Source organism: Anarhichas minor, unplaced genomic scaffold (assembly GCF_050575085.1).
Source record: "Anarhichas minor isolate MPS153535 unplaced genomic scaffold, ASM5057508v1 ptg000040l, whole genome shotgun sequence".
NCBI classification, from domain to species: domain Eukaryota; kingdom Metazoa; phylum Chordata; class Actinopteri; order Perciformes; family Anarhichadidae; genus Anarhichas; species Anarhichas minor.
In genome coordinates this window covers 4020686-4045375 of record NW_027466486.1, presented here as the reverse complement: position 1 = coordinate 4045375, position 24690 = coordinate 4020686, and the positions used below count along the sequence as shown (strand labels likewise).

General features: G+C 41.1%; 3 protein-coding genes across 4 annotated transcripts; all 3 read right to left on the bottom strand.

The window, feature by feature from the left end:
• Positions 1-10395: 10395 nt before the first annotated feature.
• spmap2 (sperm microtubule associated protein 2) lies at positions 10396-15109 on the bottom strand. The gene is made up of 7 exons (XM_076108055.1): positions 14049-15109; positions 13044-13119; positions 12379-12440; positions 12237-12294; positions 11572-11899; positions 10783-10942; positions 10396-10706 (listed from the first exon to the last, which is right to left on the bottom strand). The coding sequence occupies exons 2-7, from the start codon at positions 13103-13105 to the stop codon at positions 10471-10473; spliced, it is 906 nt and encodes a 301-aa protein (XP_075964170.1). The 5' UTR covers positions 13106-13119; positions 14049-15109; the 3' UTR covers positions 10396-10470.
• A 6-nt stretch (positions 15110-15115) lies between these two features.
• LOC142968490 (SH2 domain-containing adapter protein F-like) lies at positions 15116-19052 on the bottom strand. 2 transcript variants are annotated; one of them, XM_076108370.1, is made up of 8 exons: positions 18873-19047; positions 17904-18153; positions 17681-17782; positions 17346-17508; positions 16986-17243; positions 16729-16903; positions 15803-15922; positions 15116-15631 (listed from the first exon to the last, which is right to left on the bottom strand). In XM_076108370.1, the coding sequence occupies exons 2-8, from the start codon at positions 18147-18149 to the stop codon at positions 15445-15447; spliced, it is 1251 nt and encodes a 416-aa protein (XP_075964485.1). In that variant the 5' UTR covers positions 18150-18153; positions 18873-19047; the 3' UTR covers positions 15116-15444. The 2 variants fall into 2 exon arrangements, with proteins under 2 accessions (XP_075964485.1, XP_075964486.1); XM_076108371.1 differs by lacking the exon at positions 17904-18153 and having other exon boundaries at positions 18873-19052.
• A 537-nt stretch (positions 19053-19589) lies between these two features.
• On the bottom strand, positions 19590-23275 carry yju2 (YJU2 splicing factor homolog). Its single transcript, XM_076108338.1, has 8 exons — positions 23135-23275; positions 22724-22824; positions 21938-22082; positions 21625-21759; positions 21359-21540; positions 20935-21085; positions 20291-20462; positions 19590-20062 (listed from the first exon to the last, which is right to left on the bottom strand). The coding sequence occupies exons 1-8, from the start codon at positions 23156-23158 to the stop codon at positions 19941-19943; spliced, it is 1032 nt and encodes a 343-aa protein (XP_075964453.1). The 5' UTR covers positions 23159-23275; the 3' UTR covers positions 19590-19940.
• Positions 23276-24690: the final 1415 nt, after the last annotated feature.

Sequence of the window (24690 nt, the reverse complement as noted above, 5' to 3'; positions counted from 1 at the left end):
GGACCAGCCGAGGGCACTATATAAGAGCAGAGGGGGGTGGTGAGGATCACCCACAGAAGGCTGGATCTCTGTCTCTATTTCACAACAACCGGTCTGGTTAACTTGTTGTTGCTTCAACCTGCTGAGCAGATGTTGTCTGGTCTGACAATATTGGCTTACAATCAAACAAATTTGATATTGTTTTCTCACAAACAGGCTGTCATGACTTCATCACCATACCAGCAGAGGCGGAAATTAATAAAATGAAAATAAACACAGCGGCTGGAATTGATTTTCAAACAATTCGTTGAATGTTATAGTTCTCTTTTTCTCTGTTGTATGCTTGTTAGAACGTAAAAAGACTGTGAGACAACACCATCACGGTTTGGCAGCAATCAAATCACCTCATGATCACCTCATCACACGAGGTACAACATGAACAAGTTCCAATCGATTGTTCTATTTAGTATCGACTTCCATTCAAGTATCAAGTATTAATATAAAGAGCCGCTAATGGTGCACTGTATACAAGCTACTGTACAAGAGAAGAGAACATTATACTTTGGAACACACAAGGGAAAAGAAGTAGAGCAAGTACCCAAGTTATAACACAGACAATAGTTTAGCTCACAAACACTAAGTCCTGTGATGTCCTGTCAAAAACTAAATGTATCTTACTGGCAAGTATTGCCTGCAAAGCCAAACTCTTGTTTCTCTGTGCACTAGACCTCCATTGTTGCAATAATGATGAATTGCTCTGGGTGACATGTTACTTCATTACGATAAACTTGAACACTATAGTTCATTTTTTGTGTTGATACCACATACACCTTCCTGCTGTGTTCAGCAGCAGCTAAAAATATTCCCCCAAAAATGCACAAATGACTCCTGGAGAATGATGTTTCCCAAAAACTACAGTCCCCAGTTATTTTAGGAGATTACAGAGCCTTTAAAAAAAAAAGAAAAGTATACATTGGTGACCATTTATCTACATCGTAAGTAGAAATGAAGCTGTCCTGGTCTGGACCTACTTTTACCTTTTGGCATGAGACAATGTAGATCACGTACCTCCTTGGCGTGTATAAATGAGAAGCGTCCGGTTCTGCCCCGCCCCTCTCTCACCATGCAGCCCTTTGACAGAAACAGCATAACGCTCCATCGGCTTTATACCCTCTAAAACGATAAAAAGATGGAAGTAATTATCAGTATTGGTGATTCTACTTGATTAATAAAATCTGTTCCATAGCTAATCGCTTCATTACATTATACTGTATACTGTATATATGATTGAGGGATTGTCTCCACATGGCTCTCAACATGGCGATGGCAATTGGAGGGTGGCTGTTAGGCTTTTTGTAAAATTAGCACCTTTAAGAACTAACAGTGGGACATAGTCCTAATGTTTTCCACATTAGGCTGTTGTACATATTGTTGGATTACCTGTGATGATCAGCGCTGTACGGGAACTATTCAGCTTTTCCCAGTAAAGGATGCTACTGGTTTTCACTCTGACAGCAAACCACTCCACTACAAAGCCGCTCGTTGACCTATAAACTGGAGCCGTCCAACGAACATCCAAGGCGCTGTCATTCAGTCGATCTGCAGTGAATTGGCTCGGGGGTGGTGGCTCTGAAGAGAAGTAATGGAGTAGTTTGAAGGCATGGCTTTATTTACAGTTTATTTACAGTTATTTTAATTGTTTCAGTATTAACAGCGCTGCGCCAGAAGACACAGTGGAAACTTGTAGTGTTGAGTACAGATAGCATGTTATTGAAAAGATTTTCAATGTCATGGCTGAATATTTAGCTGATTTGGCCAATGTCTAGCGAGGCGTGATTTCAGAATGAGACTTGGTTAGACAATAACAAACTGACTGATCAAGCGAATGGTAAAAAAACAATAAAAAACCAACATGTTATTTCTCGGTGGTCCTTTCCATAAGCTTGTCAGACATTTATAATAACAATCTGAGCTCGTCAGTAACAAAAACAAGCACTTGTTTTCTGTAAATACTGAAACAAATAAAAAATGGTTACCACCATTAGTTGCTTAGACCCACAAATATGGGAGTATAGGGTCAAGGTTGAAAATAAATGAAGTTATCCTATTTAATGCATAGACAAAATAATTAATCTCTCCAGTAGAGTTCCAAGGACTTGGGTAACCCTTACAACGGAGCATTGAAACTGAATCCCAGAGAGAACCTTTTTAAAGGGATCAAAGTTACTTAAATGATGGGCAAAGTTGTGTATGGGTAGAATTTAAGACTCAGGTCATGATGAACAATAGCATCGATGGCTGTACCTTGATGTCATGACACCCTACCTGTCTCAGAAGCTCCACTGAGCCATATTCGGGCTTCTGGCGAGGTCCCTGCAGAGGTGGAGGCCGTCAGAGCGCAGGAGCATGGTTCAGCAGGCAGGAGCAAGCTGCAGGACGTAGGGCGCAAATCTCTGCAGCTCATGTGATCGTTCAGGACCTGGGCGCTTTTTGTCTGACAGGTCACATTGAAGAAGAGAACTCTGCCATTGGCTATAAGGTGAGGCAAGGGCTGAAAACCAACCAGAAACCAGAGAACAAAACGTGAGAAGTAAAAGTGAGCTGATGTGAGCTGATGGAGCTTTAAATGAGAAAATGATGTTATGTAAAAAGAGTTTGTATGAAATTGAATTATCTCTTCCTCTTTCTACAGCTATCTCAACTGCGCTCTCAACTTCAATCAGACTATGATGCGTTAAATTAGTCATTTCAGAGAGACATCAAAACAAATTAGGGACATTTAGTGAGGGGATGGTGATTAAAAACTAATCGCATCCAAAAGTTATTAAACTGTAAATCTTGACAGCTCAAAGGGACAAAATGAGTCACATGACGCAAATTCACACACACTTCAACACACACACTTCAACGCACACACCTTCCAGAGCAGTGAGGTGAGTCTCAAACCGTTCTTGTCTGTTTGTTTCACTTGCCTCCAGAAAGCTGGTGCTTCAGATGGAGCTATATGAGGGAAAGAGGGGAAAAATATTTTTTAAATACATTGAAGGAGATACAGCAGAATGTTATTGAATACAATAACAATGTGGTGGTGGCATGCATCCGTTTTGTCAGCAGTGAAAACTAGAAAAGACATATGCCTTTAATTACAGGGAAAGTACGAGGTGGAAATGTCTTGTATGTTCATATATCCCTTTCTCATGCGCGTCACTAATTGCTGATGTGTGACAACTTCCTCTAGTGCCACCAGCAAGTCAAATAGTTTTTCCCTTTGCAGGGATGTATCTCAACATTTACTGGACGGATCGGCAAAGCCTTTGTATTCTTTCATGGTGTCCAAAGGATGAATCCAAATTACTTTGGTGAACCCCTTTGGTGTTCTCCTGAATTTTACTCTTGTGCCATCTTTTGGACAAATTTTCAATTTGGTTTACTTTGAAAAACATTATTGCTAATTAGCACATATCAGCACATAGCATGCTTACCTTTAACTCAGAGTTTAAACCTGCAAGCATGGCTGTAGACTTTGCGTTCCAATACCCATCTTACCATCTTACCATACTATTTAGTGTGCCAGGAAAAGATTTAGTACGTCCCAATACAAATGATGTTAAATGCAGTATGTCAAAAATACCAGGATGTTCTAGTGCATCCGGTTGCAACATGCTTTTCTGGCTATTCTGACCCACAAATGTCTGCAAAGCGGATACATGAGCAAGAGGGTTTAGGTTCAAGCAGCAATGACAAAGAAGTATGTGCCAATTTAATGAATACTGCATGCAACAGTACGTACTTTGTAAGGGCAGCTGCAGTATGTACTAAAAGTAAAAAATAAAAGGTTATCAATTTAGAAAGCAATAGAAGTCTTGTGTAAAAAAAAAATAAAAAAAATAATACAAAAATAAAAAAGGGGGGGTGCCCTAGGCGCTAACTATTTAATTGCGATATCCAGCACTGGTTTAATTATTAAGTAGGACTACAGTGATCAAGTCTTTTATCAAATACACAAGTTTGTCCACTCTGTTTTGTCTCACCATCCTCTCCTGTCCTTCCCTGTAGGTCCTTGCTCCACAGGCTCCACGGACTCTCTGGTCCTTTGTAGCGATGACGAAGCCTGACAGTGTATAAAGTGTCAGGCCTGAAGAGACAAACCAGGAAGCTGACGTCTTTGACTGTCACGTTTTCCACCTGCGCATCAAACTGTACAGGAAAGATAAACGGCACAAAGTAAGATGAAGATTAACTTGTGAGGAAGCTACACATTTGTTTTTATTCTTGAAAGTGGAACGTGAAGGATTTTAATAATAATAATAAAAACATTGCAATGTATTCATTAATCAGGCAACTTTTTACATCGTGTGCCACTTGCTCAGATTTTGTGAGACATTGTCTTAACTTTATGAAACGGCACCAATAATATTCTGAATGGGATCCTTCATGCAGGTGTGTGTGGTTTTATGTTTAGACATATTTGGAAGTTGCAGACCTGCCCCTGTGCTGTGAACTCTGTTTGGGATTGCAGGTCTCCAGATTTGATTTCATCGAGAGACAGAGGAAAGCGACCCGGGACGTAGCTCCAGGTTACGTTCAGATACTGAGGACTCCAACCGACTGACTTTATGCTGTTCAAATCGACTGGAGGCAACATCACTGAGAAAGACAGGGAGAGAAGAGTGAAAAAGAAGTAAGCAGGAACAATACGGGTGCAAGTAAGGGAAGCACAGCAGCCTCACCTTCAGTCCTACCAGGCTGACACCGTCTTTGTGACGATATGCTCCCGTTGCGCCCGTGTGCTGTGATGGTGATGCAAAAGACGTTCCTCACTGTTTTGCTGTTCTGTGCCGTGCAGCTGTTGTCAGATGTGGTGCAGGCGAACAGCTTCACAGTTTTGTTTGTTATACTGTGCATCCCCAAATAGACATAAACAGAAAGAGACACAAACACACATACACCAATATAAAAAACAATGTTTCTTTGAGTCCTTCCCTAGACACAATAGTCAAGAAGCAGACACAAACAGGTACAAAACCACAAGCAATCATAGATGCATGCTTTGTCACGCAAATGTATATGCATCCTATGCATTGCACGTGTCTCAGATGAGTGCGCAGGCACACACACACAGTCTCGCACACATCAGAAGACTGCTGTGTAAAAAAAGTCGAGTTTCTCCATTTGAAACACAATGTTGCAACTTGAAGGGAGATGGAAGCTGTCTGACTCTTATCGGCTCGATTCATCAAACCACCGTCAAAGTCTCACACGAATGTGAAATTCAAAGCTGATTACAAACTCAAGCATCTGCATAAAGCATACAGAATTATTATCAAACACAAACTTGCAAACATTCAAAATCCCAATGGTTTGCTACTGGTGAAGAGCGACTTGCAAATCTAATTTGACATTGTTTGAAATCTGTCATAAACGCTGATAAACAAAGATTCAATGTTCATCAGTTGTCATTCTACAACAAGGAGTTGCACAATGAAATGCTAGGTGCAGTCCCTTGTGGTCTGTGGTCTGCTGCACACACTGCAAGAAGCAAAAATAAATAATAATAATACCAGCCAATCAGAAGATAGAAGTGTAAAATAAACTGAACATAAAATATCAGATATAAAATGTATATCTAAGCCACTATCCGTTTTCTGCTTACCAGCCGCTCAGTAGAAAATGCTTATCTTAGCTCAGCAGAAGACATGTAAAACAGAAGCTATTTCTCAGGTTGAAGTTTATTGAAGTTTAATTTAATCTTAAAAAGATTAAATTAAAACTATTTGTTACGCTCTCTTTCTAGTAACTGTGACATCTGTCCAAACTTGCTAGACAGACTCTTAGAAAATGATTAGTCGCATAAATTTGAACAAATTAAGCAACTTCCTAAGGGAAGTGTGTTGCTGACAAATTAGCATTTTTACAGAGTGAACGGTCAGCTATCTAGATATGTGTAGGTGACAAATTAAAGAACAAGGCTAGAGTTATTCTTTATTTTTACTAATGTCAACAAGTGTTGTCTGTAGCCAAAGCCTGACATAGCTCATGTGTTATAAAGCTCAATTGTTGTCCAAAAACTATCACTGCAGTTTATTTTGTGTCAATCTCACACAACCCATCCTGTTGCTGCAAATACCAAAAGTGTTGCAAATAGTCCCCCTGGCTTCCTCACTACAGTGCCCAGCTGTTTAAGGAGCGTATTAAGCTTATAAAACGACATATTTGTGACATATTCTTTAAAAGGTTTACATCTTAAGTTGGAGTGAGTAGGTTTTGGGCCACAGATACATTAGTCAAGTCAGAAAGTATTGCGAGACAAATAAACAAATTGTTGTTTTCAGGCTTTTCACGTGATTTGTAGGCAATATGGAAATTAAAGAACGACACCAGCCTTATCCTTTAAAAGATGCATTAATGAGTGGAGAAACAAAAGATGCAAATGAAGCTCTAGCCTAAGGAAGACTATACTCTTGCATGCCTAAGCCCGTAGTTTATTCATCATACATCTGCCATTCACTTCTCACACATGCTCACTCATTATTTCATTGTTCAGAGCTGTCAATCATGATATCAGCTGTTTAGATCAGCTGGTCTCCTCTATCCAACAGCACAACGAAACAATTACATCGTTAGCCTATCATCTTGCTGCTGTCTCCTTTTTAAATATGATCGTCTCTCTACCTTCAGTACCTTTATGCTGCTGTTACGCACCCCTCCGCCTCCCCATCACCGCCCAATCTTCGCAGATTCATCATCTTCATCAACTTCATCAACTCATTCTATCAGCCTCATCAGCCACCACCACCACCACCAGTGTCTGGACTCTACGGGGGGATGGAGGCTTGTGGTGGCCCCTGCCAAGACCCTTTACATTGTCTTTTCCCTTTAATTTCTGACCTATCTGTAAATATATCTATATACTGAATTAACATAATTCAGGCTGGAGAATAAAGCCTATCATTACTAAATCTAAATCAAAAATTGTGTTGGGAAAGAAAACCCTGGAGGGTAATCCATTATTTTCTGTCTCTGGCTGGATATCTTAATCTTTTTGTTTTTTTGGGTCTCGCTTATGGCAAAAAACTTCAAAGTGCGGAAGCATGTTTCACCGACTTATATGTGCCCGAACATGACTTCTAACATATTAAAGGAATGTTTTGGCTTACTCAAAATACAAAAGACCTTCAAGAGTGAAGTTTGTCGTCGGGGTGTCACCAGCCTCCCAATGGCAGGTGACGTTAGCTCGATTGTGGAACACACAGCCAATCAGCCTTGGGGGTCGGGGGTCAGCCTTGGGGGTCGTAACGGAGAAGGCTGGAGGAAAGGCAGAAGATGGAGAGAGGTTGGAGTTAACGGCATGGATGGGCAAGATGCTGCAAGTCCTCCATGAGGAGGTTTGGAGGTTTGTTATGAAGCTATGAGTTTTTTTACAACATGCACAAGCAGTGGTTTGGAAAAACATCTTCATGCAGAACATGCTTTTAGCATTAGCTGTAAGTGAATCTGTTCCATGCGCCAACTGTTGCCTGTCGGCAACACAAAAAAACGTAGGATAATTATATCTCAATCCAATCACGTGGGTTGCACATGATTTATTTTCCATCAAATATTTATAAACGTGATGCCATTGCTATTTAGCCTGAGGTTGAAACTGAAGCTCAGACAAGACGGCACAAGATGTTAGGTTAGACTTTCGAGACTCTCCTTGCTGGCTCCGCTTTCACCTAGATATGTGTGGGGATAATGTTGGGGACAGAACCCTAAAATAGGCTGAAAATCCCACATATGTTTGACATACGGCCTAGTGCGAACTGGTGAGTCTATTCACCAGACATACTGATGCACTGTCTGTGAAAACCAGATAAACAAGTAGCTGGTATTTATCACACCAACAGTATTGTACCTGTCAAAACAGGTGTGGTAGTAATTTACCTCCTGCTTGGTGATATGATCGAATATAAAGAATCATAATCCCTCTCCAATAATGATTTATATCCTCCAACCACTACTGGCATCTACACAAATATCAGCACATGTCACCACTCTGGTTCTAACTCAGTCATTCTGCTCTGGATTATAAAAAGGAGAGGATGTTACCCAAAGCGAGTCCGGCCCCCAGCAGGCAGGTCCACACCACAGCCGGTCTCCGCTCCATGACCACCACCTGCTTTCTCCTGACAGCGCACCCCGGCTTACTCACTTTCCCCCATCACACTACTAAGCGACTCAGCTTGAGGACCCTGCACGCTGAACAGCTTCACAAAAGAAGAACACCATAATGTAAGATTTGAGAAGAATTCAGGAACCGACAGTCCAGGATGTAAAAGAATGAATGACTCGGTTTAGTGGTTACGTTTCATCATTTTCCTTGGGTTAGCTTATGTTGTAATGTTGTAGTGAAATAAGTTTCACTCCATTTTTCTTGTTATGAGCCGTAATGTCAAGTTCTCGCAGGTTGTTTTTTTTACACTTAGCATTGCAACATAGGGCATGTGTCGCAGCAGTTTTCCCATGTAGAGAAAATTTGACTTCCTAAATGGTGGTCTACGGTTCTTCCATCAAAATAAAGAGAGAATTTCAGGTCTGACATTTTACCATTAACAGCATATAAACCTCACCTGGGTGTGAAAGCTCAGACTCATCATGTTACAAACACGAGGGAGCAGCCTCAGATCAGGGACCGGCGTATTATCAGGTATACCAGTAAAATCCCAAGTAAAAGCTCTGAAATAAATCCAACCTTATAACACCCAGACTGGTGACCCTGAGTGAGAGGTGTTGATACAGCTCATTTTTGGAGCTGTCGTTTGAGGTTGGATTGTGCACGGTAAGTCTCCCTGTTTGCATTGATAAGCAGTTTGTAAACAGAGTTGAACCAACACTTCTCTGACACAAAAGTGAACTCTACAAGCTTCAAAAATATATATTTTCTGCGATACTTAAATGGAAGTAGAAAACCCACAACATTGTCCAGTCATAATTTTACTAAGTAAAACTACAAAACACTCATTAGACAGCAGAGTGACTGGAATTACCCATGCATCGTAATATTACTGATGCAGCATTTTAAAGTTACAGCCGTCGAGGTGAAGTTAATTCTGTAATTTCATAATATTCTTAACTTTTGACACATTCCATTTTGGGGGTACTAAATGATGTTGTTACAATGTACTGTGGAAAGATACATGGCCAATATTGTAGTGGGAATGATTCCACATTGTTATTTTGGAATGAAGTTGTATTATTACTTACAATAACTATTCTATTATCATTCATAGCACTTGAACTCTTCTTCTACATATATATTTAACATGTATGTTCAAGATAAGAGTAATTATAGTTCCTACCTGTCATGCAAACGTCTCCCACGTGCGATGTACACCGTCTTGTCCTATTAGATTTGATTAAGAAGATTATCCAAACACAAGAAATTGTAGCCCACTTATTACCCACAGTGCAAAACATAAAATCAATTTGCAAGGATGTAAAACAGAGAAAAGTAAAGCCACAAATCGTCACATTTTAGAAGTTTGAACCAGCAAACTTTATATAAAACTTCACATACATCAAGTAGGAGCCGTCCACCTTTGTCAATTTATTAAAGTAATCATAAATTAATTTCACGATAAACTAAACGAACTACAAAGACTTCTGTACCCACTTCATCAATTGCGCAAGACTTCGCGGACAAGTTTAGAGATACGAGAAATAAAACGCATGAGTGGAAACGGGTTGATCCAAAATCTAGTCCGCTTACCGGTGTGTGTGTGTGCGTGCGCCGAGTCTATCTATAGCGATTATGGAAGAGTATAGCTGGCTCTCAGGTGACAATAAACACATCTGTCCCGCCCCGCTGTTTGTCCGTGCCGCACTTCCCTGCGGTTCCAAAGCTGGGGTTCGGGGTCCCCTGGAGGATCGTGGAAATCTCTCGAAATGAGGAATTGATTTCACAATTATGTAAGTCTCATGAAAGAACTAAAGAAAGAAGATAGGCTTTGAAAAAAGGAGCTACACATTCCTACTTAGGCTACTGTGGATTGCAACAACAACAAAAACAGTTTAGGACTTAAACTGTCTTTTTTTATCCATGTAAAAGCTGTTATGGTTCATATAGCCTTTTGAAATGTATTATTAATATTGTGACATCTCCCTGCAGAGTTGACTCACTGGCTCTCCGTCTGTGTTAACAATAAATAATTGAAGGACGTTTGTTGCAGGATGTCTCAAAGCAATTTTAGCTGCGGCTACCAATATCTCCCTCCCTGTTAAAAATGACGTTCTCGCAATTAGGCAGGTCGTCTTATTCATAATTTACTAATTAAAAATGCATTACGCACATACCAGTAGCTTACAAGTCCAACCAATGTCATACTTGGTATGAATAATGATACTTAATATCAGCAAATAAGACACGTCACGTTTTTACATGGAAACAACTTTTATCACATTGAGGAAAAGCAGAAGACAAAACACTCCTCCGGGGACGAGAGCTCATCTGTCCTAGATTGAGCTACATTTGCGAGGCAGACAGAGCTGTCGTATCCGAGGCGAGGGGCTGGCAGAGCGGGCTGCCTGGCTAACCACGTACGGGTCGTATCCCTCAAACAGAGCGCTCCTCTCTTTGGGACTGGACAGCTCAAGAAGTCTCTGGCTGGCTACGAAGTTTCTTGCCTCTCTGGAGACGGACCAGCACACCGAGCGCTCTCCTTCGAACTTGGGGTGGTCGTGCTTAGGGGCTGAGAAGATGAAATATAATCATGTCAGATAGCAGGTAAATCCATGTCACAATAGAGCAAAATGTGTCAGACCTACTTGCAAGTAGCTCTATGTGTGCTGACGCTTTGCAGGGTATGTGGGTCATGGCTACAGCCTTAGATTTTGGGCCAAAGTCCTCCAGAACTGGCCTTGTTTTTGGTTGGGCAAGCTGGCATATTCGTGAAGTGGCGACTGCCGTCTGCGTCACTCTGTTCAACTACGGTCACATTTCAGGACATGAATGAGATTATATTAAACAAGCACACACATGCACAGGAGCACAATGTCAGACGCGAGCTGTTCGGAATAAATAAAATAAATGAAACTTGGTCTTAAGCCTCCCATTTTTAGCCGTGCGAGCAGATTGGCTCAAGGGATGGCAACGTTGGTCGGTCAACAACCATTGGATGGATTGGACTGCATTATAAATGAGCTGTTTACACTCAAAGCGGTCTCAAAAAAGTGCAACCAATTATGTTGTTGTCGTACATCTGAACGTTAAATGTGAAACTTTTAAGGTGTATTATTGCTAAACGGATATGTGCAAAACCAACAAAAACAGCTGCTATCACTTGTACTATCAGGAAAATACAAAAGCTGTGAAACCACAGAGCGCAAAGTGATAAAAAAAACTCCTGCACCAATAAACTGTCTATGACAGAATTAAAGACAACCTTTAAGTCCTTTGAGTTCAGTTGTCAGACTTTCGAAGTAGCTGAAAGCCTGGCCTTACAGTTGGCTGTGGAGTTTAAAAGACTTGCTCATTGCATAATTGAAGAGCAGCTAACTCATGATCTACCGCACACACGGCAGTTTCTTAGTAAATGGTTTGTGTGTGTTACTCACGCGAGCAAGCAGCGGGCGTTCCTGCTGCCAGCCAGCTGCAGGGGGCCGAGGTTGAGCCAGACTACACAGTCGATCGGATGGTACGGCACGGAGAGCCCATTCACTCACCTCCCAAATGGGAGAAAGTCTGGGGAAGAAGAAGAGAGTAAACGAGAGCATGAGTGAGAGAGGACACGGAAAGTGATAAAGAGGAGCAATTGGTGTGAGTAGGAAAGGGAAAGGTACGAATGTACCAGAACAAACTGGGTGCTGCTCATAAATGCGTTGCTCCAGAGTACTCATAGTGGTCAAAAACTCCACAGGGCTCCTTCTTACGGGCTGAGTTTTCCTGGGTTTGGTTTGATAAAAACAACGACTAAATCCATCAAATCAGACATATAAGACTTTGTCGGGGAGAGAACGATAAAGTCCTGACAATGTCTGAAATGAAATGCGCTTCCTGATGTTTTTTTGTCACATTAAAAGCCTTTCTACAATGGCTATAATTCATGGTATCTTAACATTCTGACTTGATGGAATTAGTGCTGAGGAAACGGACATAATACTGAAGTTATAGACATAAAAAAGGAAGAAACTTAAATATAATCACACGTACATGAATTGTTAGTTTGTCATTAGTAGTAGGCTATTATGCATTAGTAATATTATAATGTTAGTATATTTACGTGACTTGAGTGTAGAACCTTTTACTTCTACATAGCTCCGACCAGCGAGGGGTTAACTCTACAAGGAAAAATAATTATGCACAGAATCACAAAAAAACAGGAGAGGGCAGGTTTGTAAATTGGGAAAACAGTGGAGATGTACCAGTTCTGGTGGTGGATCCGGTCTTTTCTGGTGGCAGCCGATCCAGGAAGTAAACAGAACGACTGGAAGGTAAGAAAGAAAGAGACCTCATCAGAGAAAGAGGGAGACAGAGAAAGACAGAGGGGAGACGTAGAGAGACAGAGGGGAGACATAGAGAGACAGAGGGGAGACATAGAGAGACAGAGGGGAGACGTAGAGAGACAGAGGGGAGACATAGAGAGACAGAGGGGAGATGTACAGAGACAGAGGGGAGACGTAGAGAGACAGAGGGGAGACATAGAGAGACAGAGGGGAGATGTACAGAGACAGAGGGGAGACATAGAGAGACAGAGGGGAGACATAGAGAGACAGAGGGGAGACATAGAGAGACAGAGGGGAGATGTACAGAGACAGAGGGGAGACATAGGGAGACAGAGGGGAGACATAGAGAGACAGAGGGGAGACGTAGAGAGACAGAGGGGAGACATAGAGAGACAGAGGGGAGACATAGAGAGACAGAGGGGAGATGTACAGAGACAGAGGGGAGACATAGAGAGACAGAGGGGAGACATAGGGAGACAGAGAGAGACAGAGGGGAGACGTAGAGAGACAGAGGGGAGACGTAGAGAGACAGAGGAGAGACAGAGAGGAGACGTAAAGAGACACAGGGGATCCGTTGGGCCTACCGGTCTGGATGTCTGAGTTGGTTGGGTTTGGGTTGAGCGAGTTGATGCGTCCGAGTTGCCATGGACACAGATGAAGCTGATGTGGGGAAACAGAGCACATTACTGATGTAATTCATCACTTATTGCAATGTAATCAACCTTCACAAACACGACAATAAACAGTGTGCATGAAGGGAATTCAATGCCAATGGCGCACTTTATCATTCGTAGATAATGAATGTTATGGTAGTCCGTCATTTCAGTCTTAAAATTGCCATAAGCGAGACCCAGAAAAACAAAAAGATTAAGATATCCATCCAGACAGAAAATAATGGATTACCCTCCATTTAAAAGTTCCCTGTGCAGAATTTCCACTAGAAAGCCGCTTTCAGAATGGACTTTTCGGTATACGAGACATCTTGTGTTGCATTTATATTATATATTTACATATTATTGATTATATTGAATTCAGTTAGGGAAAGGAGTAGATGTCATTTTGATATCTTTAGGTGGTTGAATCTTCATTGTAGAGAAACACATTTCAGACACATTTTCATTCAAAGCTGAGTATTATTTACATATTTTAAGAGATTTCTTGAGTCATTTATCAAGAAAATACTCGAAACATAAGCTGGTTTCAAGCTTTTAAAATGTGAGAATTTGTTGCTCATCTTTAGAATATGTCAGTATGAAGTAAATACGTTTGTGTTTCTGACTGTTGGGCAGATAAAACAAGCAATTTGAGGAAGATACCAACTGTAATGCACATTTTTACTACTTCCTGTCATTTCAATGGATTAATTTATAAATAATATCAACATTATGGGGAAAATAACCACTAGTTGCAGGCTTGATTTGACTTAAATGTTCCCATGTAAGCCTACTATTGGTAATATAATACAACTAAGTGTATAATAAACATAAGAAACCAAGCACTCGATACATTCAATCTGTAGCTGATAGCACCAAAGACGTCTAACATGCAGTACAAATAGTACAGATAAAGGTTTATCTTTAACTTGTTACCTGTTCGGTGCCTCGTTCTCTCGTGGTGCCACCGACACCCGCGGTTACTAGGGGATCGGGTGACGCTGGTGTGGACCTTCTCATTGCCAGTAAGAGCTTTGGTCCCTGTTTACTTCCCGTCAGCTTCTGCAATAACAAATGCTGCTACAAGAAATACAAACGAGCCTATTTAGGTTCTTAATCATGTCAAGTTTGAAAAGGTCTCTACCGAAGATTGTCAATGAAAAAGGGATGGCCGACTCCGTGTCCCTGTTTGGTACACTTAGGTATTCCCCACTTAATCACTTAAAAGGTGACGGTTACTGTTCTGTATTGTGGCCCATATAAATAAAAAATATATCCATCTATAGGTACACAATTCAAAACCGTATGCGAGACATTTTAAGTGATTCACATAAACAAGGAGAGATTGGAAGGAAGGGCATCAATACTGGTGTTAACACCACAGACGTGGAACGTGTTGAAGTTGAGGAGATAAAGAGCACATTTAACTTACCTTCTCTCACCTCATCTCTACTTCAGTACGGGGACAGTATATGCTGTGAAATGCCTATTTCACAATCATTCATTTAAAATTCAGACACAGACACAGAACACAAAATCAAACAACGCACAGACTATTTAAAAACAGACACTTTTATTTTCAAAAGACATTTAAATTCTTATAAAACAGAACAGTAAATAATCTACCAAAGCTCCTTGAACAGTAATGATCACAAAGCCAAAAGCTTTCAATATAATACTGCAGTTATTATTCTCTAAACTAGTACCGCAGGAGTCTGCTACTCGGTGAAGTTATACGCAGCTATATAACAGTCACAGTATGTGGAGTGTTTGCTTGATATTGAAACACTTGAAGGATAATAATAGTGTTGTTTGCAGTTGCAGTACTTTCTACCGTCTATATCTAGTTTAAATCCCCACGTCTCACATGGAAATAACTGCTGCCTGGGTTGAAAACTCAACCTAGACAACACCAGTATTATCCTTTAAGTGATCTGGCAGTGTAGTATATTTATGCTCTACAGTAAAAGAGACACATCTCCATGCAATATTCTGTAGATTCTGTCTTTTTATATTCACCTAAAAGTTCCAGCTACCAATCTTAATATCAATGATTACTGATTCTCAGGAGTCCATGGTATTAAAATAAGAGGATTTCAGTGACACAACCAGAATATTCATGAGGCACCGAGCTCTCTTATTAAGGTGACAGTGTAGCTCTTGGGGTAATGTTAAACGGAAAAGATTGCACCTAACAGTCCAATCTCTTGCGGGCAGTTCAGGTAGAATGGCGGTGAAAAGGCATGTAGGAAAATAAGAAGGAAATAGGTAAACATTGAGTATATATTGTATTCAGTAGCACCAATAGAAAGAGTACGCGAGTGCGTCAGTGTCAGAGGGTCTGCACTATGACAGGATACAGTAGGGACATGTGTTCGGCTCCTCTGATAGGCAGCTTGTGTGTAGTGTAGTAGTGGATGACCTCGGGGATGGTGGAGAAGGGAGGGCTGTTCTCCCCGAGCACGTAGCGCCCCTCTGCAGACCGAGTGAACTTCATGTGCATGAAGCCTTTACAGCTCCTGGCAGAGTGAGAAGAGAGAAGGAAATCTATCTTCTTAGGTTTGTAGTCTGGTAAATAAATACGTGTCAGACTTTATCATCAAAAGAAAAAAAAAAAAAAAAAAACACCAAACAGGAAGTACTGAGAGATTCGTCATTCACAGCAGGAGTAAGAGAGCGGGAGTGTCTACCTGAGTGAGAGCGAGTAGTCGTTCCGGCAGGTCTGGCTGTTCCTCACCAGGTAGGAGCTCTCTTTGCACAGAGTCAGTAGACTCTCTGCCTCCGAGCGGCTCAGGGCTCCATGGTACCACCTGCAGGAGGAAACACGGCAACAGAAGAGTTTACTCGTGGGCTGCCATTGTCTTCATGCCAATTACTTCGTTCCATCAACATGTTTCAATACATAAGTTTAGCTTTCAGCACTGAGGAAAAAAAAACCTATGACTGAATTATTTGACTTCTGTCTTTACTTGTAACTGCTAACCCTAAATGCTAAATAGGAAATCCTTTTTTGATGCCTGATTTGTGACTTTTGTGTTGCTTTAATTTTGAATCCTGCTCTACCACAGAGACAGTCGAAACAGCCCAATAACGTATACTTATAATGGTGGTAGCCTAAATGGTATATGCTTTTACTTCATCCTTCAGATTTCAAAGCAAAGCCATGAATCGTGAGTTATTGTACTAAAAAAGGGAGTAAAGCCAGGGGACACATAACTACACACAACTAAAGGAAATGCAACAAAACCCAGTGCTGCCGTCAACCTGTGTGAGCATTCCCAAAAGAAATTAAACCTTTTGGATCAACATACAACTGGAAAGTAATTTCCTCTGTTTGCTCAACTGTGAAGATATAAAACAACCATTCAAATCCAACTTGTCCCACTGGAGGTGATAAAAAAAATCTTAACATTTTCCTAGTGACACACACCACACAGTTAAAAATAAAGATCACGCATTTGCATTAATTGAAGATTGAACATCAGTTCACCCGTTAAAGACCAGCTGGACTCCCTCCAAGCATTCCTGAGATATCGCGTTAACGACAATGGACTGGACGGACGGCATGAAAACATTTAAAAACACCATCTTTTAACATTTGCAGACGTCCACGTACACTTGTCTCTCCAGTGGCATAGATGGATCCACTCTCTCTCCCAGGAGAGGAGGCGTGTCACCAACCAGCAGGAGTGTAGCCGAGTCAGCTGTGGATGATGCGGTGCCCGTCTTGGTGAGCCGGGTCTGGTCTGTCTGAGCTCGTGAGCGCTCCCGTTCTGCCCCTTCAAACTGAACTATGGCCAGACAGAGATATACAAGTAGGTAAACACACATACACACACATTTGAAATGTATATAATGGCAATGTCAGTTTACCTGCTAGAGCTTTAGATATGTTGTCCTTCTTCCACTCCCAGGGCTGGTCGTATTCGTCAGCCGGCCTCTCATCGTCCCGAGGCAGCCTGCTCTCTCTGCTCTCTATTTGGGCAAATCCAACCTCGACCGTCTGAGTTTGTTGTTGTGCTGCTGGAGCAGCTCGGTGGTAGTGACGAGGCCGCTCCTCGTACGGGTTATCGTATAACTGGCCGCCGTCTGCACTCCCAGACCTGTTATTCATAACGCTGAGCTGCAGTTCTGCACAATAAACAAAGAGTCGAGGACTTTCAAATTTGACCTGAAACCAAAAAATAAATAAATAAATGAAAATGCGTGAGAGAAAAATGTCTCATAACAAACCTGAGATAATCCGCTGGGCTTCAAATGGCTCCATGTAGCTGCAGCAGTCTGTTGATGCAGATTTGGGCTCCCAGTTTGGTCTGCCTCTTGGGTCTGGACGGACATCAAACGGATCAGAGTAATCTGTGTCAGAGTCCGACGCTGCTGGGGCAGAAGGAATCACCTTGGTGGGGAGAGAGAGAAAATATAAGCATCTCACAAACGAATAAACTGGAAATATAACTGTGTGTGAAATCTATGCGTGTGTGAGAGAAAATGAGTACGCAAAATGAGATAAAGAAGGAATAAAGGAGAAATGCCAAGGAAAAGTAAAGCCGAACACAAACAGTTCTTACAGGTTCCTCTTGAATAGTCACAGGATTTAGGGGCACTTTGCAGCAGCCAAACTCCTGAGAGTCCACTTTAATAAGTCTGTGCTTGGGAGACACCACTTTCACCTGGAACACAACACATGTAAACACAACTTTAAATGCTCAAAATTCACCTCCGTACTCAATGTCAAACGGGAGATCTAGGAGAAAAGACTATAGGCTGACTGTAAAAAGATGCATGTCATACCTCCACACCATTAGGCAGCACGGAACCGAATGCAGGGAAAGAGGGAAGGCTCACTGTGGCGCTACAGGGGCTGAAACCACCATTCTGATGCTCCTTATCGGAGTGTTGATATGGGTCCTCGAAATCTAGCTCCTTCTGGGCTCTGTAGGCCCTCAAAATCTCACTTTCACTGTAATCTGGCCTCGGGGGCTGTGGAGGGTCACGCCTGGTGCCGATGTTTAGGTAGTCCTTCAACCACTTTGCCATGGATCTGGGAATGAGGCGGCAAACAGATAGCTGACAATTATTAAGGATGACAAAGTGCTGGAGCATTTTTTTTTGAAAAGAAAGAATTAGACAAATGACCACAAGATCTTGCATCAGGGCCATAAAAGATATACTCGTTGACCTAATTGCTAATTAAACACTGAGAAAGAAATGCGACACCAGCCAAATGTGTAACATTGAGTTGGGCCTATAAAAAGTATTATAAGTAAAGCAGGCTAATAAATCCCCACGAGGACTTGATTGTCTTTAGCATAATATTATATGAATTTAGCTAACGCTAGAGTTTAAATCCCCAGAAGAACTGATCATGCTCGGAGAAATAAAGGCGTTAGCATCAATCAATCAACAGGTCCAGCAGAAAGAGCCTCTTTTTGATAAAGGTCAACCATTGACAATAGCTAGTTAGCATTAGGGGGTAAATTAGGGGTTTCAATCAATCACATAACGTTATTCATCATAGTAACGCTAGATTAAGGTCAGCATTTTCTTCAACACTATTAGCACCAAGCTAAATATGTAGACACATACCGCTGATATGTTATTTATCAAAAACAACTAAAGGGTTAAAGTAATGTGACTCGTACACTTGATGGTGAATGCTCAGTAAATATGCCAAAGCTAAGTTAGCTGGATAGCAGCTAACCTCGAAGCGGCTCAACCGTTGACTGACGTTGACTGCTAACGTTACTTCTTTACGCTCACCCTCTCTCTTCGCATTGACGGCGTCCCGTTCCAGTTATGTCTTCCAGTTCACCATCCGGCGTGTCGTTGTTAACGTTGTTAGGCCTCAAAATAAAACATTGTTATCCGTGAAATCCGTTCTGCTTTCTCAGCCAAGCAGGTCAGTCCGCTAATGTTAGCTGGACCAGACGAGACCGTGGAGCAGACACAACACTGGCGCAGAGGACTGTCTTAAAGGGGCATAGGGAGATATTTTTGGTTGGCCGACATTAATGCTGTCAATGTGCAACGTTAGTGGATTTGTGACTCAGTGTGACTAGTACTTAATCCACAAATGCAATCATTTGTCTCACAGCTGCAGTTCGAGTAATTCAGACTGATATGTGTCTTCTTGTGGTCTGATATATAATAACATATTGATGCAGATATGACAACCTTATAGGCATTAACTTTAATGGCAATGATAGAAAACCACTAAGCTGTATAAGAGGCCCTGAAAAGACAAGACATCGATGCTATTAATGCATTATTTGAATATTGAATATCTACAGCTCTGTACCAAATAGCAAACTCCCAGATATCATACTGTCAATATTGCATCACCCAGCTCTAATAGAAATCAGATGAAATTTATGAATGAATAATTAAAATCACATTTAATGGTCCACACAAATGTTAAATTACATAGCATCAAAAGAGAGGTGTTGCAAGATATCAAAGCATGTCAAGGACAAGGAGTTGAAGTTAAACAGATTTTAATAAACACTAAAATATACACCTGATATTTTCATAGGGCAAATTTGACTCACAAAAAAAGAAAACATTACTATTTTTTCAAGGTAAAATTCTCAGGAAAGTCCTTAAACAGCAGACTAAAATCCCTGCTAATGACTGCCCACCAACACTTTATCAGTCACTTCTTTAGAGAAAGGATATTTATAGGATAGACCCTCAAACTGGTTTATACGTGATTTTGATTTCTGTGCAGCAATTACAAAAATGGTCCAAATCCCTATATTTCTTCATGCATCATTTATACAATTGTGTGTCCGTCGCTCAAATCAAAAAGACATCCCAAGCATCTTCTATTCATTCGCTGTCATCGCTGTCACTGTCTGAATACGCCCCCAGCAGGCTGAGAGAAGATGACCCATTTTGTGTGGTAACAGGCTTGGAGGCATTGTTGGAGTCAGCCGTAGACGCCTTTGAATCTGTAAAACAAGAGAAACAATTGCCGTGCCTTCCAAATCATATTCAAACTTTTGATGAAAGACGCAAACAAGCAACGAAATAAAATCTGGAAATGTACAAAAAGAAATAAGTTGGTGCTCATGGGAACAGAAACGGACAAAGGAAATAAATCAAAGAGAGGAACTAAAGATTTCAGCAGAGGCTATAAAAGAGTTCCATATAAGATGTAGGAGATACTGATGTGTTACCTGTTTGTGAAAGGGGAGCAGCAGCTGCTGCCGCTGGTCTGGGTTTGTTGACAGCCACCGCTGGTTTCTTTCTCACGACCAGAGACCCCAGTGCCCCTTTACCGCCCAGCGTCCCCACACTCCTCTCCCAGCTCTCCACCTTGGCCTTCTTCACTCCTCCAGCTGAGGTTCCCTGTGGAAACACAGCATGAAACAATCAAGTACTTCCTGCTCATAGGACGGCTTCTTTAAGATGTACAATATATGCGTACAATTCGGCTTCATGGTTCGCTCTCCTTAAGCCATATTGGAGTGGTATTAAGAAACAGTTTAAAGTGTTCAACCAGTGAAACCAGGGGTGACTTTTATTGTGAAGCCGCCACTTGAAACGCGATGACTTTGTAACCCAGCTTCGCACTGACAGCAATAGTTCATCAAGAATACAAAACGACAAGATGTGGTTATTTTTGGGCATCGTTTGTTAAATATTGCACGAACCAGAAGGAGCCAGAGGAACAATGAGCTCTCAGATGAAGGATTTCAGGTTACAGGACTAAAATATTGAGGGTTTAAATTGAAATATGTTAAAAGAAACCTTGACAGATACTTGAAGCTGTCATTCACTGAATCGGGGACACACTAGACATGTGAGTGGTCACACGTACCTGTGACTCTGTGGGTTTGACTGTAGTGAGGATGTCTGTTGGTTTGTCTGTGCTGGGTTTCTTTGACTCGGAACTGCTGCTCTCCTCTTCCCTCTCTGAATCAGAGTCAGAGTCTCGGATTCTTTTCACAAGGGCACGATCCAGCATCTCTCTGTGAAACAATAAACGCATCCAGTTTTAATTGGGTTTTTAATGACTACTGCTCTGAGCTCCCACTGATATGAAGAGGAATACACATAATAAAACCCATTCAAAAACATAAGCAGAGATCAAAGTTGCATCTGTTAGCATTTGTTATGTATTCTTTATGTCCGTCAGTGTTTGATATCTAAATGATTCTAGCAAATACATTTGTATTACTTAAATGTACACTTGAAAAACATTCTTTAACTACCCATTGTCTATATAAACTTCCCTCACTCACATTGTCTCTCGCTCATCCTCCTCTTTCTCCCTCTCCTTGTCTCTCTTCTCCTGGTCTCTGTACCGGTCGATCATTCCCTCAAAGTCCACCTGAGCCTGCCTCTGGTTCAGCTCCTTCAGCTCCTGGAGGTTCTCCAGCACCTCCATCTCCATCTTGGAATCCTTTGTGCGGTTCTCCAACACCTTTTAGAGGATTGGGAAATCATCAACTCTTCATTCCTATTGGCAATTAAAAATAATAACAGGAAATTGCATTTAAACACTGACCTTCATGGGGTTGTTCAGTTCCTCTTCTTCCCTCTCCTGTACGACTCTCTTCTCCTCCTCCTCGATCAGTTTCTCTGCTTGGAAGTTTCTTGTTGCACCGTGCTCCATTGCATAGTCTGTGTTCTCTGGGTCAGTCTGTAGTCACAACATGTCATAAGGAAGTGTGAGAAACTAATTTATCCATAATGCTGGAGATGTCTCATTCACAAAATAACACAGACACAGCTCTATATATTACCTTTACTTACTAGTATTTGTTTTGTATCATTTCATTAAATATCATAGCTACAATCAGTGCATTGAATACTCTCACCTTAAACGTAATCTCAGCGAGGCATCGAGTACATTTGATGTAGAAACGGAAGATGGGAAGTCCCATGTACAGCTCATTCATCACAGTTTCTTTACGTGCATTGAACTTCTTCCCCTTGTAGATGTACTCTCCGCATGTTTTACACCTGCAAACAACCAGAGAGGCAATGCTGATGAACACAGTCACGTGACCCATTAACAGTGTTTTACCAAGAGAGCTCAGCGGGATCCTTACTTTCTCAGTCAACTTGAAAAATACAGAGAAACCATTTACAAGTTTAGTTTTACGAGGCCTTCATTAAGGCAATTTGTATTGTTGTCAACAGAGGCATACAAAATTTCCAGCTGCAACCTCCTTTGACTGTACTGCGATCTTAAAACTATATTCAGAATCAGAGCCGGATCATTACATCAGCAGGGACAATATTATTGACCAATTGTAGCTCAACGTACATGTATCAGAATCTCTGTACATGTTGGCTGAGGAATAACGGGCTTTGATTTGTTGATGTTTTCTAACACATGCTTTCTGGGAGAAAGACGGATCCCTGGGTGGAAGGACAGAGCATCTAATTTCCCAAGCGATACCCCCTTCTCCTCTCCACTCAACTATTATTCTATTCAATGAGGCTATCAAGCTACTGGAACTTTGTTCTGAGATCCTGGATGTAAATATGTGACAGCTACTGCTGTTTGTATTTGTGTATTGAAAACAAGCTCCTTTAACCATGTAATGAAACATCATCCAGCTGTGTGAGAATGTGGAGCGTGGATGAAAAACACAAACCTCATGTTGAATGGAGCCATCAATCTGACTACATATTGACGATCTTTAGGGAGTTTAAGTTTGGGGATTTTGGCAGGATCAAAATCCGGGGGGTAGTATTTCTGTGGAAGAAAAAACACAAACGTGAGTAACTGAAAAGAGGGAAACATGTTTTAAAACTAACAGTAAATATGTAGTAGCAGTAGTAACAATGGAGGTTGATTCCTATAGAAAGTGACTGTAGCTGACACCTTATGTACATAAGATTTCGCAAATGAACAGTTGAAACAAACCTAGCAAACCACTACGGAATAGTAATCCTCGTTATTACCAGTACACTTAGCTTCAAAGCCAACGTTAGCCTGCTTGGCGCATAGGGCTAACGTTAACTGTTTTAACCGTTGCAAAGAGGCACATCGTTCATATACTTACATTTAATACTTTTCTTTCAGACATTGTTGCTTTTGCTGGAAACCCAACGTGGAGAACAAACCGTTGGAATAATTAGATTGAGAGCTATTTCCACAACAGTGCTAGCTGCTTGTAGGCTGCACTGTACACTTCCGGTTGTCTCATTATTAGCATCACGAGCTGCACTTCAAAGTGTGCTGCTGCCCCCCTGCGGCAGGGGTGAGCATCTACAACAGCAGCCTTCAGTTCCTGAAGGCATAAAACGTTAACATAAAACAGGAAGACAGTGATATAATCAGATGAATAGAGACAATTACAGGGAAGTAAAACATAATCATTTGTTTTATATTAATATAAATATTGGCTTGTCTGTGTTAATTTCTCCGAAAGGGTTCAGTTAAAATTTGTTTTGTAATTTTCTCCTCTGATAGATATTCTGCTGAATGGTCGACCATACTGGCACCACACTATAGCCTAATATTAATAAATGGTACGAAATTCCTCTGTGACCTGCTGTGGAAAGCAATGGAATAATAGAAATATACTCTTGTGATTATACTTTACAGTGTAATGAGATCCCAGTGCATCTGTCATGACAGTGTGATATAATGCAATGAAAGTTACACAGACACACACACATTTCAGAATAATCATATATCTGTAAAATAATTGAAATGTTAAATACATTGTGTATTTTGTGTGTTTACAAACACACATAAATACTGTGCCAAACACCCCAAACCTCGAAATATTTTTAAATCGCTTTTATTCAACCTGAATGAGTCATAGGCTTCATATATTGACCACTGCCCTTATTTCATCCTTAGCCTCGTCTAGCCTTTTTCAGGAGACAGATTGTCTCAATATAAGAGAATGAGAGATTGGATCAATATAATGGAAGAATTGTCATTGACATGGGGTCATACATACACACACACACACACACACACACACACACACACACACACACACACACACACACACACACACACACACACACACACACACACACACACACACACATACACACACTAGAGGGCAGTTAAGGTTATTCCTACAAAAGGAAATTGGATCCTGATAACAGATTGGTGTCAATGTGGGTTAACCTGAGGTCAGATTTCAGTTTAATTGAACAGCGGTGACAAGAGAAGATAGGCAGAATAGATTAGCAGCAAAAAATTGAATGTTTCTAAAAGTTACCCTCCATAAGAGGTAGTCAATACTATTTCATGTTTAAGATAAAAACCTAACTGGGCTGCGTTCTTTTCCGATTGGATTTGACAGATTTACAGTTTTCCGAAGTGTAACTTTTATGATGTGGTGGGATTTCAGCCTGATTCTGACACATCAAAATGACTCATGAATGAATCAGATGTGTGTTGAACTGAAAAGGCTTACTTTGCAGACCATAGATTGAGATTTCAAACTGAACTAAGATTGGAATATGGTGATGAAAGTTTAGTTCCCACTCAGCAAATAAATTACGTGATCAAATATGTTTTGTGAAATGTAAATCCACCTTCCAACCTACCCTGATTTCATCCTGTCAGGTCCCTTCCTCTAAAGATACAAAAGGT